Genomic DNA, 20,847 nt, shown 5'->3' with positions numbered 1-20,847 from the left:
TCAACAAGCAGAAAAACAATGAACTATTGAAAATAAGAAATGCTGCAATTCTGTTCCTCCATTAATTTATCTTCTAGTTATTTTGTATGGAATGAAATGCAACAAGGGCAAGCTAGAGACTTGTGTCTAGGCAAGAGCAATGCCAGGTAGCAGGATAGGTTGGGGACTGCCCTGTTGGAGAGCAGCGTAGGGGAAAGGGAGCCGTGGGTCCTGGTGGACAGCAGGGTGACCATGAGCCAGCGCTGTGCCCTTGTGGCCGAGAAGGCCAGTGGCACCCTGGGACCTACTAGAAGGGGCATGGTTAGGAGGCCAAAGATGTTCTCCTGCCTCTCTACTGTGCCCTGGTGAGACCGCATCTGGAGTATTGTGTCCAGTTCTGGGCCCCTCTGTTCAAGAAGGACAGGGAACTGCTTGAGAGAGTCCAGCACAGAGCCACAAAGATGAGGAAGCGACCAGAGCATTTCCCTTACGAGGAAAGTCTGAGGGAGCTTTGGCTTGGAGGAGGCTGAGAGGTGACCTACTGAACGCTTCTAAATATGTAAAGGATGTCTGTCAGGAGGATGGAGCCAGGCTTTTCTCAGTGACATCCAGTGACAGGATAAGGGCAATGGGTACAAGCTGGAACAGAAGAGGTTCCACATTAATGCTAGAAAAAACCTTCTTCATGGTGAGGGTCACAGAATACTGGAACGGGCTGCCAGAGAGGTGGTGGGGTCTCCCTCTCTGGAGACATTCAAAACCTGCCTGGACGCATTCCTGTGTGACCTAACCTAGGTGTTCCCAGCAGGGGGATTAGATTAGATGAGTTTTTGAGGTTTCTTCCAATCCCTGACATTTGGTGACTCTGTGATTCTGTAACTGGTATGGAGAAGAGACAGCAGCTATTAAAATGAAGACGTGGTTTAAAAAAAAAAAAAAAAGTACTATTTATTTATTAATTAATTTATTTATGTATTTTTAATAAATAATACAATTTTTAAGCTCATCTTCCCTTTCTCTTTTCTCTTTTTCTCTTTCTCGTTCTCTTTCTCTTTCTCTTCTCTTCCTTTTCTCTTTTCGCTTCGCTCTTCTATCGGCTCCACTGTTGTAGACAAAACTCTCTTATTCTCCTCCACATCTCGCTAGAAAAAGGAGAATCACAAGTTGTGACTAGGAAATTGTTGTGTTTCCTCCCGGGAAGCATTCCTCCTTACTTCCTCTGACAGAGGCAAGCTACAACTGGGGCTGCACCAACAGCAAAGGCAGGAGTGCTGATACCTGTCTGTGGGCCCAAGCAGCCGGGAGAAGTTGTCAATCATGACCTCTTTGTGGCAGCGGATGAGGATGACCACCGCCTGGCACAGGAAGGGCATGAACGTGCTCTGCTGCGCGGATGATGTGCAGCTGCGCAGGATGTGGAGGATTGGTAGCACCTGAAAGAAGGGCAGAAAGAATGACTTGCTGCATCCTTGACTCTGCAGGGCCTAACAATGGACATTCAGCACATGAGCAGTGCCTGCTCCCTTGACATGCTGCGAAGGCCTAAGCCTAAATTGCACACCAGCCACCCTGTCCAAGCCCTGGCTCTGCACTCAGGCTGTGCTTCTTTAGCACAAGAGGCAAATGGCACAAGGCGTAGTGCAACAACCAGCGAACGTCCAAGAGAGGTGGAAGAAAGTCTCTTACGTCCCGACAGATGTCCTTCCCGTACATCTGCAGAAAGGTGATCATCCACTTCCCAGCTGCACGCACGCGCATTCCTTTGCCTTTCCGCAAGGTCTCCTTGATGGCCATCAGGAAGTCAACGGTGCGTTCCAGGGGGAAGTTTCTGCACACCATCTGCAGAGAGAAGAGAAGCAGGAGAGATCTCATCACTGCTCTGCGGCAGCTCTTCAAAACAGAAAGCAGTCTGGAGGGCATTCTTAGCTCAGCAGCTTGCCGCTCATTCAGGGGCAATCACAGTGCTCCTGCTCTCCTACCCTGCTATTTATACGGAAGGCGGTTGAGCCTTCTCTCAGCTGCTCCACCCATGCTGTTTGCTTACATGCAAAGCCTACCTCCCAGCAGCCACAGTCACACACACACACAGACACACCATGGAATCAGCTCCTTGCATGGGGGGCCTGAAGGGCAGACTTAGCTCAGAGCCTTCTGCTACTTGCTGAGAAAAGAGGTCTCAGGGTGACAGCTCATTTTGGAAATGGTATGAAAGGCTGGGGACAGCCTAGGGTCGTGCAGAAGCCTATGCACTGAGATGCCACCACCCCTTTTTGGGTCCACTTACCCTTGCCAGTTTGGATGAGGTCTGGAGCTGAGTGATGGTGCTGCAGTCATTCAGCCCCTCACACAGGCTCCCAGTGTCTCCTGAATCCATGACTCTGTTGGCCACCTTGGCTGGAAAGAGCACGGGAGAAAAGGGAAGTCATGCTTCTGGAAACGGAACTGCTTTCCATGGGGGAGAGACTGAGGACAGGGTGGGGACAAGAAGAGAGCTGTGCACAGTGCATCTCCCTCCTGTACACAGGGCCCAGCCTGTGGGGCTCTGGTAGCGCTGCGGAGGAGAGCACAGGGCTGGTGCATCCCGCTCTACTCACCTTGGATTTGCAGAAGGGAGCTCAGGCAGGTGGCGGCCAACTGGCGGGATGTGGGCATGGGGTCACATGTCAGCGGAGCCAGCAATCCCACCAAGGAGCCAAAGGACTCACAGGCATCTCCTCTCTGCAGGGATGAGAGGCAGGAACAAAGCTGTAGGCAGCCCCAGCTCTCCCTAGCTTCTCCTGCCCGTGCCTTCCCCATGCCAGCATGCACAGCTGGGCGGAGCTCGCCTTCGAGCTCAGGGGCACTGGGGAGGGAGCAGGGAGCATGCAGTGGGGCTCTTTACTCACCTGAAGCCCTTCACAAGCAGCCAGCAGCTGGGAGCAGGTCTGCAGGGCCCTGTTACGCTCCCACATGTTGTTTGAGGTCAGTGATCTCTGCAGGGCCTGAAACAGAGCATGTATCACCATGGACATTTTTCCCTTCCTGCCATCCCTCTCCCTGTCCCTCTTTTCCCGACAGTTTCCCTCAGGTCCTGCCCTGTGGCTCCACGTGGACCCCCGCCTCACTGTGCGCTGACACTGCTGCTCCCATTTTCTGCACATACTGCTGCCTCCTAACCCAGGAGCTTTTCCTCGGCTGTGCCCTACCAGGGGCTGGCTCCTGCCTTTCCCCCTGCAGAGCCCATTTCTCTGCCCATTTCTCAGCTTGCAGTGAGCTGGCCTGTTAGCAGGAGATTTCTCCCCCTTCGATCATACTCTCAGTCCCCAGATCTCTGTCCCTGCTATCAACGGGCACCATGCTTCCTCCCTTGCCCCACACGTACTCACCTGGACTATGTTCTGGAAGAATCCCCGGGTGGTCTCTGTCTCAAGCAGGACCACCATGAGCCGGCCCAGAGCTTTCAACGATGTCTGCAGAAGCTGAAAGCAGGAGAGGGGATTGAGGTGTGGCATCACGGCTGCTGCTGGAGCATAGGCCGTGTGTGCTGAGGTAGGGCTCTGACACAGAGGTGGCCGGGAAAGTTACGGCAGGTTACCTGCAGGTACTGTGCTGCTTGCCGTGACTTCTTGATCTTCAGCATCATCTCTGCTGAAGGGTGTGACACAATGTTCTTGCAGCACAGAGCCAACATTTCACGAACATTCTTGCTTCCTAAAGAGGGCTTCAGCTTGCTGACAGGAGGAAAAAAAAGGAAGAGAAAGCAGAAAGGGCCTTTACCACTGCTCTCCAGACTGGTGCAGACAATGTCTGAGATTCTCCCAATCAATAGCTGCAAAGCCAACACCCCCAGCCCATGCTGCTGGAGCAGCGCCCGCCTCCTCCCTGGCAGCAGTGAACCACCTCCCGCTCTGAAAGGAAGAAGGCCCCAGGTCTCCCTTCTCTTCCTCGCCTGGGGACAGCAGTACCAGGCCTTTCTCCCTGCCCAGAATCTCAGCTTCACTGGCCACAACAGCCCAGCCGTCTCTCCTGTAGATGCAGCTCCTTCCCCCTCCCCCCTCCAGGCCTTCGGAAGCTACCCTAAAGGGGGACCACCATCTGCCTTGCAAGCCTAGAGGCTCCCACCCTTACCTCAACTGCTCCAGGGCCAGAACCACCTTGAGGGGCACTGGGGAGACAGGGGTGCCCAAGTAATACTTCTTCAGCAAGTCCTGCAAGTACCAGAGAAACATTGTCAAAGTGGGCAAGGGCCACGAGAGAGCTCTTCTGCCTGGCCCACAGACAGAAACAACTGCCACACACCAGCCCCATCGTTCCCACATTTCCCATGCAAGCACTGCAGGATGCAGCAGCTCCACAGCTGGTGGACCTAGCCCGCTGCCTGCTGCTGCCTGCTGCTGCCTGCTGCTGCCTGCCAGCACCCAAGGTCCCCACCAGCTGGAGACGTGTGGCTGAGGGAGACCTGCATGGCTCCAGGGATGGCAGCCTCGTGGCACGGCCCGGAACTCCTCCACAGAGAGCCCTGTCTCTAGGCACTCACCATCAGGATCTCCAGCAGCTTGTTCTTCAAGGAGGGGTTAAAGAAGGCGGAGCCACCCACGGCATGGAGAGCAGAGCTGAAATCAGTGATGCTCTGCACCAGCGCGAGCTTGTTCTGCAAGTCCTGAGGCCAAGAGAGAAGAACATTCTTTGAACTGTGGGAAGGGCCAGGGACTGTCAAGGGGACACATGGGGCAACGCTAAGGGAAGGGCTTGGATCTTCATCTGGGCACAAACCGTTCCCCAAGGGACCTTTGGAAAGAGAAGGCCCATCTCAGCATCTCCCCACGTGGAGGGGCTGCCGCTGGGCGCTGTGAACTCTCACCTGGCAGCCGCAGCTGTACAGCAGCAGGATGTTGCCCACAATGTCTCCTTCCAGGCGGGCGAGCAGCTGCTCCTTGGAGGCTCGCAGTGCCAAACTGCCATGGGCGAGGATGAGAGCGCTGCGTGTAGCCTGAGCTCTCGCGCTGTCCAGCTCCATCTGTGAGGGGAGAAATGCCTTGAGACACTCGCTCAGCAGCCCCCAGTGCCCTGCGGTGCACCTGGGCTCCCAGGGCAGGAGCTGCTGTGAAAATAAGGCAGAAGAATGCCAAGATGGGAACCCGTAGCACTTTACCTTCTTGCGCCTGGAAATCCTCCCATTGCGGCCTTTGCACAGCCTAGACGCAAACATGGTGAGTGTGTCCAGGACTGTGTGGAAGTTGCTGTCAGCAGCATGGCTGACAAGAGAGATCATTCCCTGCACAAAAGAACGAGGGGCAGTTGGCGCAGGCCTGAACCTACTGGCACGGCCCTCTGAGAAGCCTTCTGCCCCAGGGACAGAGCGCGGATGCTCACAGAGTTGGAGGAGAGGAGAGCTCACCTGGGCCTCAGATGGCTCCTCTGCATTGGATTCCTCCAGGTGCTGCAGCAGCTTCTCCTGGACATGGAGGACTTCCTTACAAGCTCCCAGAACGGTCCCCAGAGCCTTGTACAGGAAGGTCTGCGTGGGAAGGAAAGGAGTAAGCTGGGATGTGGCAGCAGCCTGACCTTACGGGAGAGGGCTAGATGGGAAGGACCCACACTCCCTGGGAGTCGCTGAGAGCAGCTGTGGAGCAGAGCTGTAGCCAGCCCCAGGCAGTTTGCAGGGAAGCGCCCTGTGAGGGCACAGGCCGTGGAAGCAGCATGAGCAGCCTGTGTGGGCAGAGCACCAGCCTCAGCCCCAGCCCCAGTTGGGCACTGCTGATTAGAGCCGCGGGGAACTCACCTTTTCTGCAGAGCTGCTGGCAGAGCTGCTCAGCCGCCGGCTCAGCTCGCAGCTCAGGGCCTTGGTCCAGGCCTCATCCTCCACAACATCCAGCGATGCCCTCAGGAACTGTTGGAGAACAGGAGAAGCCAATGTTCCCTTGCCCTTTGCTTCTTCCCGCGTTCCCAAGTCACTGCAGCCTTCTGGGGAGAGGTGCCTGGAAGAACAGCCCCTCTCCCAGCTCCCCCCAGCATTCCCTCCATTAAAGCCACCTACTGGTCCTCTCCTAAGACCCCCCTTGGGCTTGGGACAAAGAGGAAGAGGCAGCGCTGCAAAGGCGAGCAGCTGCTCCACAGCAGCTTTTGAGAGGCTGTTCCTGTCCCATGGTGGCTCGTATGGGAGCAGGGCTCCTTGTGGCAGGCAGGCAAGCATTTCTCTGCACCATGTCTCTCCACAGTGCTCTACCTTTAGCAGATGGTGCTCCCAGTCTTCAGAGTTGCGGAAGCTCTCATCTTTCCCTGCACATCAACAAGAAGCAAAAGAGCGTTGCTTGGAATCAAGCCACAAAAGAAGAGCTGCACCCAACCTGGCTTGGCTTGGGCACTCGCCCACTCTACCTCTCCCTCCCCACCAGCATTTTACCTTCAAGGTGCTGCAGCAGCAGGGGGATCTCAGCAGCCCACTTGGCCCCCACAGCTCTGTGGATCGTGCTGTGGAGGTTTTGCAGGAGCAGCAAGGCAGCGGCTTGGAGTTCGCTGCCTGCAGAAGGGCTCCCTGCCACCACCTGAGCGAGAGCAAGGAGAAACAGGGTCACTTCTGCTGCAAGAGAAGCGGCTTCCCCCAGGAGGAAAGCAGCTTGGCTCTGCCCTGATGGGCAAGGAGCAGCCAGCAGCTTGGCCCATGACATTGCAGGCTAGGAAGAGAATGGCATCCCCAGGAGTGAGGCAGGTGCTGGCATGCTCGGCCATGCTGCTTCCTCCTCGGGGCTTGTGGCACCGGCCTCAGGAGCATCTACTTACCAGCAGACGTGCCAGCAGTGTCTGGGCAGTCAGCAGTGGGCCTGCGAGGAGAAAGAAGTGCTGAGTAAGACTCCAAGACACTCTGTGCCCTGCCACGTGCACCTCTGCTCTCCCTTCTGGGTGCTAACATGGGTCAGCAGAGCTCACGGGGGAGCTTCTGCTCCTACCTTGAAACATGGAGCTGAGGAAGTGGGGATCCAGATCTTCCACGTCCCACACCGTCAGCTCCCCTCTCTTGGCCAGGGCTTGGACGCAGCGGGAGACCGGGATCAGCATGCCGGTGTACTGGGCTGGCACCACGTACAGCAGCAGCCTTGGCCACAGGAGCTGTAGGGAACGAGGCAGTTGAGCATGTCAGCATTCCTGCCTCCGCTCAGAGATAGAGAGGACTCTGAATTTCCGAGTCTTGTGTCCTTCAGAGCACGCTGGAGGACAGACCTGAGGTGTTGGAAGGGGACGAGGAACACGTGGTGCAAAGGCAAGGAGTGGCAGCAGGGCAGAGTGTGACTTACTTTGGAGATCCCTCTTGCAGAGACATCCAGTGACCCCAGGATGTCCATACACAGCTCTTGGAGTGCTCCTTCTTCCTGGGCTTCCTGGGTGGAAAGGTCTCCGGCTGCCTGCACAACAGTGGTGTTGAAATGCCGGTTACTCTCAGTTCTCATTAGCCTCTCAGGAGGCTCAGGTGTGGCCCCACCGGTGCTTTTTTGCCAGCCTATGAGCTGCACAGGTCCTCCAAAGGAAGATGCTGCCCACTGTCCTTACCCTTCTTCCTGTGGTGTGGCTGAACTCCCTGAAGATGTGCCCCACCACATCCCAGGCTGAGCAGCTCCAGGTGTTAGCGCTGAGCAGATCCTCTATGAAGTGCAGCACGGCCCTCCTTACCTGCCAGGGGTCAATTGTGGGTGTGATTTTCCTGCTCAGAAGGCCAAAGGAAGCCACCTGCTCATCAGGTGCCCTTTGGGCATGAGCAGAGGTGACAAAAGCAGAGGAGAAGAGGTGAGGGCCAGGCCTTAGCACCAGGCTGTGCACTTTCCATGCACAGCACAGGGACCCGACTGCTCCACTCTGCCTGCTCTCCTGACAGGAGCCATCGTGACCATGTGGTCGATGCCCCAGCACATCCCTGGTCACCCCAGCCCTGCCGTATTGGCAGCAGCATCACCACCCTGACAGTGCTTTCCTTTCCCCAAACAGCTCACCCGGGTCCTGGGGTCATTGCACACACGCTGCACAGCCTCTGTAATCTGCGGCAGCTTCTCTGTCATCGCAGGCTCTGCAAGAGATGCACAGAAGCATGCGTGGAGGCACAACTCAGATGGCAAAAGGGATCCCTGGAAGTCCTCACCCATGGTACTGACCATCAGAGCGAGCCAGAGTGCCGAGCAGACCCAGGGCTGCCACGCATCCAGCCTCCCACTCATAGCCCAGCTGCGACTGCAGAAACAGGACCGTTTCCTCTGGGCAGATTTGGGCTGCAGGAAGGAAATGCCATGCTGTGTTAGTGAGCCACTCATGCCCATTTGTGAGGTGAGAGAGAGATGTATTGGCCAGAGCACCGGCAAGCATCGCCAGAGCTCCTCTCCTTACCCTGGAGCAGGATGCAGTGGGTCAGCTCTGCTCTGTCAGCCTCGCTGTGCTGCTTGGCGTCATCAGAGAGCTGTGGGAACAAAGTCCATTTGAGAAAATCACATGAGCATTGAGGATGGAAAAGACACTGTGCTGCCAGCTCCTGTCTCCCTTGGCACTCTCAGGAAGAGGACACACAGACAAAACTAAGCCTGCCCCACAGGCATGCAGGAGCTAAGGCTGAGCAGCCATCAGAGGCTCAGAGCTTTGCAGTCCTCCTGAGGCTTAGCCAAGAGGGAAACTGCTGTGCACACCAGGATAGGCTCCCCTTACCTGATAGAACACAGCACTGGTGACGGCCAGAAACTTGTCCTTAGGGATGACAGACTGAACTCCCGGTAAGGCCTCCAGGAACATACGAAGGCTCTGCAAGAGACAAGCAGAGGAAGAAGGGGCTGAAGCCACATCTAGCCACTTGGGAGCAGAGCAGAGGAACTGTTTCCCAGTGGTTTGTCTGCTGGGAGAAGCTGCCACACAAGCGTTCTTGTTTGCCCGTCCCCCCCAGCAGCACCAAGAGAGGCTCTCTGCTCTTAGCTGAGCCTTGGGGCTTGGGCATCATTTGCAGGCATTTCCCACCCGCTGCCCTCTTCTCCCCCATCAGATTCAGGAGCCCCCATGGTGGTGGTGAAGCCTCCCATCCCCAGGAGATGGGCACCAGTGACTCTTGGCTTCCTCCTGGCTCCTGTCCACATTGTTCCTTCCTTGACTGAAGACCTCAGCAAGCCTCAGACTTCCCTTGAGCATCTGTTCCTTCTTTCTCCAAGGACTGCCCACCTCCTCCCTGCAGCCCCCTGACCCCTTGTGGCACTTGCACGGGCCCCACGTCCACAGCAAGCCCTGTGCAACATCTTACCTTGGCCACCCTGCAGGTGTCTTGCATCTCCTGACACGGGTGCACGAGCCAGAGGAGCCGCTCCCAGACGTGCTCTCGGGGCAGCTCCTCTTGCAGGAGGACAGTCATCATGGCAGTCACAGCCCCGAGAACGGCCTGTCTGTCCTGGAGAGGGATGGCAGAGGCCCAGCATCAAAGACTGAAGGTCTGCCCTTCCTACAGAGAGGCCTTTCTTTTTCCATTCCCCTTCCCCACACCCCTGTGCCCAGCAGCACATGGGCTCGCTCTCCCTGGGCAGGCAGGTTTTCCCCATACCCTCATCCCCGGCTCTCCCTGCCACAGTGCTGTGACTTGTGACTGCTCCCTGGCAGGGAGATCCAGCCCCAAGCACAGAGCCAGTTTGGGGCCCTTTGCAGAGCCAGCCCACACCCTCTCGACACCCCTCTGCTCTCAGCCTGCTGGGCACAGACAGAGCTGCCAACATGGATGCCCCAGCTGCCATCCCAGGCTGGCAATGCAGCAGTGCTCACCTCTTCCTCCTTGCAGTCCTGCCAGTTGCTGACCACAAAGAAGAAGAGCTCATGAAGAGTCTCATACATTTGTTCTTTCTCTGTGGCAGGCCAGGGGCTGTGCTTTCCAGAGGACAAGTGAGTCTTGACGCCATCCATCCATTGTTTCACAACTGAAAATAAACAAACAAAGAAAGAAAGAAACAAACAAGTAATTAATTATAGAAAACAACAACAACAACGCAACAAAACAAAAGAAAAGGCAGCCTGCGAGAGTCTGCAGCAGGGTGAGGGGCAAGGGCTGTCCCCAGCCCCCCTGCCCTGGGGCCGGCACTCACCAGCACAAGCAGTGCGCAGGGTCCGGCCGCTCCTCACCCGGCCCACCACACTGCACAGGCCGGCCAGCGTCAGCCACACAAAAGAGATGCACTGTGGAGCTGCAGAGAGGAAGGAGAAGGGCACAGTCAGAGCCTCAGCAGGGAGGGAGGAGAGGCTGCAGAGCCCTGCACCCCCCAGCTCTATGCAGATCATGCGCAAGGGGAGAGACCCCTCTCCCTAGTTGTTATAGATGTCAGGAGGCTGAGGGCACTCTACCATAGATGCTGAAGAGTTTGCTCAGGGTGACGAGCACAAACTCCTTGCACATCTCCCGTGTGGCCTTCAGGTGGCCCTGGAGCTCGGCCATCACCATGGAGAAGTGAGTCCGGGCCAGAGCCACCAGGACATTGCTGGCAGCCATTCTCACGCTGTCCGTCACGCCCTGAAAAAGAGTCACTGGTGACACATGGCACAGGAGGCTGCCCGAGCCTTCCCTTGGAAGGGCCAAGCCAGCGCCGTCTGCCAGCAGAACACCAGCATGGGCAGGCAGCTCCCTTTGCCTTTGGGAGTGACCCCTCACCTGGGCTGCTGTCAGGTCCTGGGACACCTCAGCCAGCAGCCGGTTCACCACTCCGCACGGCGGGCGGCTGTCCTCTTCCCCCAGGACGTGCTCCAGCTCGCAGTACGCCTGCTCTCGGTCACCCTGGAGACAGGGATAGGTCACGTTTTGCTTTGCCCTTGTTCCTGGGGAGCCGCCCGCTGCCACCCATCGCTATGCCGATGTGCTGCCGGGGCCTGGCACCCACGGGACCAGAACCAGGGCAAGGACCGATGGTTGGACGTCCCCAGCTCACCTCCTGGTCTTGCAGGCGCTGCAGCAGTAAAGTCACGGCACAGGTGGGGACAGGGCTTTCCACCCTGCCTCTCTCCCCGCGACGTATACAACTGGGCATGCAGCCCACACAGGCAAAGAGACCTGGAAGGAAAGAGCAGAGCAGCTGTCCCAGTGTTGCTTGGAGCCAGGGCCGAGCATGCAGCCAGCTCTGGGAGGAACGCTCCTCCAGCCCCACAGCGCGGGGTGGGCTGCGCTGGCACATGCGTGGTTGGTGGGGAGAGGGGAGAGAGCCTTCCCCTTGCTGGGGTACTGGGGAAAGCACAGTGGGCGGCTGCACTCAGCAGAGCAAGGACAGTGCTGCTGGCACGTCCTAAAGAGACACTGGAGGCACACACGTGCTCGGGCAGCACCACGGTGTCCAGAGAGGTGGAGGGACCTCACCTCGAAGGGCTCTCAGCCGCTCCATCACAGCAGGATGCCTCCAGACAGACACAACGCTCTCTCTGGGTTCACTTCCTGCGCGTCCCACAAGCGGACTGAGCCACCGCTCCCACCGCTGCCACAGGGGTGAAAGCCACAACTGTGACATCACAGCAAGGAGTGTCACCTCACAGAGCATGACATGCCCTGGGCTGGGTCCTGGGATCCTGTGATGGTGCCTGTTTTCTGTGTTGGTACCTGTTCATGTAAAGCCTAAAGGCAGCTTAGAATAAACAGATCAGTTTGTTTATATTCATTGTGTGCCACAAAGTGAATCTAGGATGAATAGTGGAAACATTTTTCATGTCTTACATTACAACAACTTCAGAAGTCCCCCGTAACACACACTTTTTTTTCCCTGAAACATGTGAATATTAAATTGATATCAGTCACAACAAGTTATTAAGTTATTATTTAAAGTCGTGATTTGTGTGACTGAAACGGAAACCATTAGGCAACTGCAGCTGTGGTATGAATTTATGAAGATAGTTCTCAGATGAATTCCAGTATGTTTTATGTTGTCTTAAAACATTTCTTACAAATGCTCTCATGAATACCTCGTATTTGTAAAGAATCCAACTCAGGAACAAATGTCGTGATTTTAGATCACTCTTCAGTTGCAAACAAATCACTGGCTATTGACGTGTTTTCCATCTTGCATTTAACAATCAGCATAGGTATGGTTACTCAGAGGAAAGCAATAACACATAGCAGTAATGGGAACTATACTATATGAAATCATGGAATGAAATTTATCTTTACAGTGTCTGTTTAATTGAGATTCTATATATACCACTTCAGAAAGCAGTACAAAACATTCATTTCTCCAGTCAAACTGGAATTTGTCCTTATGTACTGCATTATTGCTGACAAATAAGACACAGTGCAATAAAACTGCAGCTATGGAAACATTTGAATGTCTGTTTACTTCTCTTGATTGAGACTTATTATAAAATTCTATAAGTATAGCATCAAATACGATCTTCATTTTGACAGGTGACAGGACGAGGGGAAATGGCCTCAAGTTGTGCCAGGGTTGGATATCAGGAAAGATTTCTTTGCATAAATGGTGTTAAGCACTGGAACAGGCTGCCCAGGGAGGTGGTTGAGTCAGCATCCCTGGACGTGTTCACAAACCATTTGGATGTGGTGCTCAGGGACACCATTTAGCAGAGGGCTGTTCGAGTTCGGGCAGTATGGTCAGGTTGTGGTTGGACTCGATGATCTTTAAGGTCTTTTCCAACCTGAGCGATTCTATCATTCTATGACTCAGTGATTCTCTATAGTGAATTTGGTAAAATCACAAGTAATAGGAAGAAAGACTCTTCTTGTTTCCTTAGCTTCCAAATTCAGATACAGTATCTGATTGTACAGCAATATATAATGGGTGAATTTTTTCCTTTATGTAGTAAAAATGCTGTGGGTTTCTGGTTTTGTTTTTGTTTTTTTTTTTCCAAATACTTAGGATCAAATCCTTTTTCTAAGATGTTTTAAGTGCATGGCACTGCTTCCCTCTTAGTCTGTTGGAGAAGTCTGACGTTTTGCTAGCCCTCAGTTTGAAAGGGCAACTTCCCAAGTGAAATGGAACAGTTGCCAGCAATATATACTACCAGAGGGCTGGGATGCAAAATAAAATGTTCCTTGACAAAACTGACTGTGAATGTTTATGAAAATTTGTTTCCCTTGGCACCGCAACAGAAAAGTGCTCCATTAAACCACCAGATTTGCACCAAGGATACTGCATTTCACAGTAACGGGCTAGGAAAGCCCAGCTGTCTGTTTGGAAGTCTGCAGATGAAAATCATCTAAGTTCACCAAGTCTGTTTCTGGGCAGGAGGCTCCCAGAAGCAGAAAGCCTCGACTACAGAGTACAACACACACACAGACTTTTGGAGATCGCCTCTATTGGTGTTTTGTGGTGAGCCCAGCTGAAGGGTAAGCCTTCCCTTTTATTCTCTTATGTTATCATTGTCCGCTTTGCCTAACTCTCTTGATTATATTGTGATTGTAACATCTTGATATCCATTGATTATACACTTGGTGAGCCAGGAAAGCCAAATATACTAAAATTAACATCATGTCTTTTCTTTGGAATTTCTATAAATGGGTCAAGGGGGAGAACAGTACTCCTCTAGAGAAAATGATTCCAGGGCAGATCCCAGGATTTGAGGGATCCCCCTATTATGTGTTAGCTGTTATCATTGAAAAATGGGGTCCCTTACGCGTTATGGGCAATATCTCCCCGTATCGCATGGCGGACTATTTTCAAGGACTTGGCAAGGATGTCCTCATCACTAAAGAAAGGCAACTGGCTGCCTCCATGGGGGCATGGCCACTATTAAGTGCCTTAAATCATGTGGATATAAGAAATAATACTTTAGAAACTGAAAGTCAGCTTTTGAAAGACCGCATTGAAAAACTGGAGCACGAACTTGGCGTTTTAACAGGGAAGAAGCCAATTCTACATCTTCCCGTAGGCCAAATTCGTAACACTTCAATAAATGATGACCAGACTCCTGAATCAACAGACTTTGTTGATCAGGCAAACAAGAAATCCAAATCAGACCTTTAATATCCAATTCTGACCAATCCACTAGAAGTCTGTCCTGTTGTAACCCAGAAAACAAAAAAAGTACAGAGCAGACTGGCAGGGGTGCCGCCTGATCAGTGGCCCCCTGCCCAGACTCATTTACACGTAACGGCCCGGCCATACACGGCAACAGAATTGATGGACTTAGTACAGCGATTTCGGCAGAAGCCTAGAGAAAGTGTGCCGGCTTTGTTATTAAGACTGTGGGATTCTGGGGCAGAAAGTGTCTTGGTGAATGGCCCAGAAATAGCCAAGTTGGCCACCATGGCTGTCCATCCTGCTCTCAGACAGAGGTTATATGTGGGTCATCAATATCGTGATGAAAACCATTCTATACTAGAATGGTTAATGGAGGCCTGCCGTATGGTATGGCCGAATAAATCAGACATACCTTTACATACAGGCATGTGGTCCTCCATGGAGGACCTTCAAAATTATATCCGCAAACTAGGTGTAAGAGAGGCTATTTATGAAGACACATTTGATGGCCCTGATATGGTTAAATTTTCAGCAGGGATGAGAGATTTAATTTTACAGCAAGCTCCCTCCCATCTCTACGGCACCCGAGCCTCCATATTAAATCCCCTTGTAGAGTCAGAAGCCGTAGTCCAGCAGGCTGCCCAGTTAGTTGCCGACTTGGGAGAAACAGAACGCCTGCGGACTAGGCGCAATATTCGGTTTTTGGAGGAAGCAGAGGTCCTGCCGGTAAATAAAACCAAAATGCCGGCTACTCGAGCTCCTCCATCGGGACCCATAAGGGTATCCTGAAAACAAATGTTTAATGATTTAATTCAGGCTGGGGTCCAATTTGCTAAGATCGACCGCCAGCCCAACCATGTCCTTCTCCAGCTCTGGAAACAACTAAAGGACAGTCAAAAATTCCAGAGCTACCCTAAGAAATCAAGGGTAAGAGCTATAGAGAGGGTTCCAACAACAACATGGAACCTAGAAGATTTTATTGTTCCAAATAGGAAAAAAAAGCCACCTCAGGTGTCTCGGGCCACAATGCCTGAGCCGTCGGAAGCAAAAGAATTGGCCCTAGCACAATTCATGGCGTGACAAGGGATGTTAGTCCCTGTAGGGCCTCCAGATGGGACCAGAGGCCCTATGTAGAATTAACGGTTTATTGGTCCCGAACAACTATTCAGAGAGTAATGGCATTGGTAGACACAGGAGCAGAAACATCAGTTATCTATGGAGATCCAGGGAAATTTGATGGCGACAGAGTGATGATTGGGGGTTTTGGGGGACAGACTATTCCTGTCACGCAAACATGTTTAAAACTGGGGGTTGGGCGTCTCCCACCCTGGGAGTACAAGGTGTCTATTGCCCCAGTCCAAGAATACATCCTGGGCATAGATATTCTATGGGGTCTGGCTCTCCAAACAACTGTGGGAGAGTTCAGACTTCAACAGAGATGTATCAGTATCTGGGCGGTGCAGGCAATATTAAGAGGCCATGCGAAACATGAGCCTGTTTGCCTGCCGAAACCGCGCCGGATTACTAACGTGAGACAGTATAGACTCCCGGGTGGGCAAGATGAAATATCGAGAACGGTGCAGGAATTAGAAAAAGTGGGTATTATAAGATCTGCACACAGCCCATATAACTCCCCCATATGGCCAGTGCGAAAGTCGGATGGCACATGGAGGATGACAGTAGATTACAGAGAATTAAATAAGGTCACACCGCCTATTCATGCGGCCGTACCCAATATTGCCTCCCTAATGGACACGTTGAGTAGGAAGATAAAAACCTATCATTGTGTCCTAGATCTAGCAAATGCATTCTTCAGTATCCCAATTGCTGAGGAATCGCAAGATCAGTTTGCGTTTACGTGGGGAGGCAGGCAGTGGAGCTTTCAGGTCCTGCCACAGGGGTACGTGCATTCACCAACGTATTGTCACAATCTAGTGGCACGTGACCTGGCTGATTGGAGAAAACCTGATGATGTTAACCTATATCATTATATTGATGATCACCTGCTGACATCCGACTCACTGGAGGCAGTAGGACAGGCAGCAGATTCATTAACCGCCTATTTACCACAGAGGGGATGGGCTATACATTCTGACTTGCATCTGTAGAAATTGTTCCCCTTTTACTATTTGTGAATAGATACAAAAGGGAGTGCCTCAATAAAGGTTGCAAAGCAAGTTCATGATGGAAAAGCCGTGTGAGACCAACCGATACCAGACTTGTATTTACAGCATCAGAACAATCACATTCTTAATCTTCTTCCTAGAATTTAAATAAATAGAACCTTTTATCTTCAGCAGTAAGAAAAGACATTCCTTTTGTCACTTCTATGGCCCATCATTCATGTTCACTGTTCATTGCAAATTAATTATAATTCCAGTTTGACCATATAAAGGTGTACATGGAATCAGTCCAAGCTGCAAGGTCCGTAAATATACTCTTCAGTGCGCTGTGAAGGCTGCAGCTTCTGAGAAAGGAATGAACACACGAGGGAGCTGCATGGCCTGTGATGGTTTCTAAGATTAGCAGGAGCAAAAAGGGATGGTAACAGAAACAGTTCTACACTGATACACATTTTACCTGTCACGCTTCTGTTTCTCCTACTTCTGTTCTCAGCTACTAAGTAAGAATTTATTATAGTTATTTTCTGAAGGTTAGAGATCTATGTTCCCTTCTACCCCCTATATATAAGTAAATATACATTTTCTTTTTCTTCTGACTCAAACTCCACTCATCTATCTCCGCACAGCTTTTCCCACTTTCTGATAAGGCAGGTTTAATACAAGAAGATGCCACACACCTGTTCTCTTTTGTATTGCTAAAATTGCACTTCTATCCATTGTCATCCTTAAATATTTTTCCTTTCCAAAGATCCTGCCTTAAACTGCTGCCGTTTTGAAGGGGAAAAAAAAGGCAAAAATTTCACTAAACCTACAAATTAAAATTCTCCCCTGAAAAATTGTCTAATTAGAAACTGTTGTCAAATGGAAGTAGCTCGATTTAAGTCTTTCCCCAGCTCTCTCGTGGAAATAGTTTGACCTTGTGACTAAATGATAGATTTTAATTTTGCCATTCTAAATCCATAAAATGCACTGCTACTTTACCATCCATGTTCTCTTTCCTTCTAAACTGTCTTACTACAAAAAAATGTCCTGTTGGAGAGTTATATAAATACTAAGGAATTCTATAGCAAGCCTTTATACTTTGGTGTTGCAAAGTAAAACTACATGAAGACCCATGTTCAGAACAGCTAGGAGCCTGAGGATAATCTATCAAAAAAGAGTTATTTCCAGAGGAAAAATTAAAGGATCAGACATGATGACTTTTGTAGCAGAGCTGAGAGACTCTGGCAGACTGGCAGACTGGAGTAGACAGACAATATTTATTTTACAAGGAAAGAAAAGAAACTTGAAGAAGCTTTGCCTTCCAAAATGCTTCAGTAATTCAGCTTCAATAATCAGAACACATTTGCTTTGGGAAAACAAAGACTGTCCAAAAGCTGATGGCAGCCTCAGCATCCACAGTCACAGAGCAGAAGAGCTGCTGGCACACAATGTTTTTCTAGGACAAACACAGGGATGGAGTATCTCAGCCAAATAAAATTCTTAGTAGCTGGACTGAGGTTAGCCAACAGTGCTGACAAGCAGTGTTTCTAACCACTCAAACACTCCAAATAATTGACAGTCATCAGTGACAGATAGGCACTCCTCTGAATAGTATGGAAGTGACTGCTGTGGTCACAGAACCCTTGTTCTGATAGCCATCCTACCAAAACATCATCTTACAGAAAACGAACAAACAAAAAAACTTATTTGTGAATAGGACAGAGTCACTGAGCTCAAGTTAAGGACTCTCCTCACTGTATACCATATTTTCACCCATTATTCTCGAAAAAGATACAAGGTTTTGGGCCTGGTATTGTTTCCTTCCTATTCACTGGGAGCAGAACAGGGTGTATTGTATTTCTGAACATTATGAGTAGTGTTAGGTAGCAAATAAATGCTCACACACTATTCACTGAAAAACACTTTGATCAAATGTCTCATTCAGTTACTTCCAAGCTCTGCCATGGCTTGTTCCAGAGGATCACGTACACTCCTTGGCAGAGTAGATTTTGACATCTGAAGGATGCATTTTTAGTGGCAGTGTTTAGAATAGCTGTTACAAACAGTACTTTCCAAGCATGCAGTTGCTCAGTGTAATGATTTCATCTGTTTCCTTGGGGGAATTATATGGTGAATCTACACAGAGCATCTGATTGCATTTACCACCTGCAGCTGGTTTTAAAGTTCGTTCTTGTTTTTCTTTTTTTCCTTTTTTTTTTTTTTTTTTTTTTAATTTGTTTTTTTAGGGGCTTTAGAACTTGCCCACTGAGTCTGATGGTAAGTTTTAGAAAGGGTAGTGAATTATTTCTCATATATGTGTATCACTATAACAAAGTCTATTGCTGTGTATCACTTCAGTAAGTGGTTTGATAGAGAGCCCTACCAGTGAGGGAAACATGGTGTGAAAATTTTGTTACAGAAAAATGCTGTTTCTAAATCAGCCTAAACCTACCTCTTAAACAGAGATTGTGGAACAAGCGGTCTTCTGCAGAACATTTTTGGCTTTCGAAGTATTCTGTGACATATTTTGAATGAGATGCACTTGTTCATCATGCCTGCCCACATTAAAATGAAGGAATATCCTTTCTTGATACTACAGCTTACATTTCCATCTGTTATTGTGCACTCAAAGAATTATATATTATGCAGTTGAGACGTAGAGCCCCATTCCATCATTTTACACTTCTGCGTTAGGCCACAATCTTTGAGCACAAAGGGAAAGCATTATGATTAACAGACTATATCCCCATAAGCTGTTTACTGTAAGAGGCACTAAAATAACAGTTTATGGTTTCCTCTGCTACTAAGCACTGAACGTTGATTTTGATTTGTCAGATTCTGCAAATCTGTGTTCTCAAACTATGAACTAAGCCTTATTCCATTTCTCTAGAAAGAGTGGTTTCACTTGAATGCTTCTACCAATCAGTCTTTCAGAATGTCATGGTTTGATGGTTTCTCATCGGTATTCCACATCATGACATTACGCAGTGCACTAGGAGTTAAAGAGTTAATGCTGCACTTCCATTGATTATAAACATTTTTGGTCTCTTGGTTTCAGAATAGGAGAATGAACTGCAACTCCCAGAAGACTTCATTTTTCTGTTCATCTTCTGTTTCCGTTTTCCACTCAGAAGGAAATATAAAATTGAATGGAAGTCACAAGACTGCCCTCTTTGCTCCTTGGCTGTCTTGCTTACAATATGAGAGTAGGGACTTAAGTTTCGGAAACTCTCTTTCTCCTTTTATTTAGTTTATTTTGATATAGGCATCCACCTGACTCTCACAAACATATTCTAAACAGGTACAACTTCTCTCTCTACTGCAGTCAGTCAGCCTGGGTTTAACATAATCTATGTAAGCATGGGACAAGCCTATTCCCTCTGACACCAGGGAAGAAAAAGCATGATGAAAGCTAAGTAGGACTGAGATAAGCTCCTGTATATCACACCAAGGTTTCTCCATGTACTCTTTTTTAAAATCACATCGCCTTAGTGAAAACAGTCAAAGAGGTTCTGCACGGAGATACAATACCTGCTTCGTCAACAAGAAAGCTGCTTTAACTACTTATTGGCTTATCTTTGTCCTCCTACATCTCAGAGGGACAGGCCTATCCAGTCACCGGAACTGGACTACAGCTTCACTCTTACTCTCTTATCTAGTGGTCTGTGAAGCTATACGGTGATACCTCAGAGTCTTAAGGATCAGGCGATGTGCATGTGAAATAGGTGTGCCTCAAGTACCATGCCTTCAGCTATAGGTACAGACATGGCATCTTGTAGCTCTCACTTCCAAGAAACATATAGGCATGTTAGAAGCCTCTTAGGGAAATGTATGAAACCTATTTCCTCTAAAGTGCAGTTTGAAGTCTGCTCTTGACAGTGTGACACAGCTTGTAGAGAGATAGAAACAGAATGCAGACGTCTGCATCTGATATTAACTACAAAAACAGACTAGAGTGACAATGAAGAGAAAGAGGATCTTTCAGGGCATGATTTACAACATTCTACTGATGACATAGTTACTGACTAAAAAGGGAACTGAGGATGACAACTTCAGATGCACACAGAGCACTGTAGTTGTTTTAAGTTTGTGAAGAATAATCCCCTTTCATTTTGTGTACTTTCATGAAAGCTGGGGGCTGAACAGAAGAGACATGGCCAAATTGGCTTTCCTATGAAAATGAATGCAGCACCATGAGGTCAATAGTCATTGATCAGTGGGTTGAAAGCCTAGATACTGGATAAAGAAGAGAATTAGCACAGACCAGGGTTCATTACTGCTTCTGCTACATGATTTGTTTGAATGCACACTTGCAATGAGTAGACTCAGCACAAGCATTATGTAGGTAAGCTCTTTTTCTCTTTTTCTTTTCTTTTTTTTTCTTTTTTTCTTTTTGGAAGTAAAGTCAAACTGGGAATATAATACATAATTACACTTCTCCCTTCAAATTATTTTCAGTAGCACTCAGATCTTTAATAATGATATTTAAAAACTATAGAACCATAAGATGCTTTCTACTTACTGAGCTGCGTCAAGCTATGTTTATTGTATTTTTATATTTCCCAGGAGATGTGTAGTGGATTATTATCTCCTATCTGTATCAGCATCTGAATTGTCCGCTGCTGATTCCAATTTCTGCATTCCAATGCTATGACCACATAAGCTAAGCAGTTTCAGAATAAAGTTAACTATTAAAATGCAGCTGATGTTATGTCATAAAAAAAAAAAAGTTATAAAGATAATATTGCATAATTCAATCTTGGTTCTTTATTTCCACACAATATATTCCATATTTCTAAAATCCTAATTTTTGCCCTGACCTAACTTGCTGT

At 49.6% G+C, this 20,847-nt stretch overlaps 1 protein-coding gene across 1 annotated transcript; it reads right to left on the bottom strand.

The window, feature by feature from the left end:
- Positions 1-992: 992 nt before the first annotated feature.
- LOC125687486 (maestro heat-like repeat-containing protein family member 2B) lies at positions 993-11,611 on the bottom strand. Its single transcript, XM_048932671.1, has 31 exons — positions 11,303-11,611; positions 10,881-11,002; positions 10,607-10,729; positions 10,303-10,468; positions 10,047-10,145; positions 9,730-9,881; positions 9,221-9,364; positions 8,641-8,733; positions 8,329-8,398; positions 8,100-8,213; positions 7,941-8,014; positions 7,504-7,623; positions 7,251-7,358; positions 6,906-7,065; positions 6,739-6,779; positions 6,362-6,503; positions 6,185-6,237; positions 5,741-5,848; positions 5,357-5,476; positions 5,111-5,233; positions 4,820-4,975; positions 4,496-4,618; positions 4,087-4,166; positions 3,554-3,689; positions 3,345-3,437; positions 2,865-2,960; positions 2,574-2,697; positions 2,264-2,373; positions 1,666-1,818; positions 1,258-1,412; positions 993-1,121 (listed from the first exon to the last, which is right to left on the bottom strand). Exons 1-31 carry the CDS (start codon positions 11,478-11,480, stop codon positions 1,070-1,072), a joined length of 3,588 nt encoding a protein of 1,195 aa, XP_048788628.1. The 5' UTR covers positions 11,481-11,611; the 3' UTR covers positions 993-1,069.
- Between the last annotated feature and the right edge of the window lie 9,236 nt (positions 11,612-20,847).

Source organism: Lagopus muta, chromosome 1 (assembly GCF_023343835.1).
Source record: "Lagopus muta isolate bLagMut1 chromosome 1, bLagMut1 primary, whole genome shotgun sequence".
Lineage (NCBI taxonomy): Eukaryota > Metazoa > Chordata > Aves > Galliformes > Phasianidae > Lagopus > Lagopus muta.
This window is presented reverse-complemented; position numbering and strand designations above follow the sequence as displayed.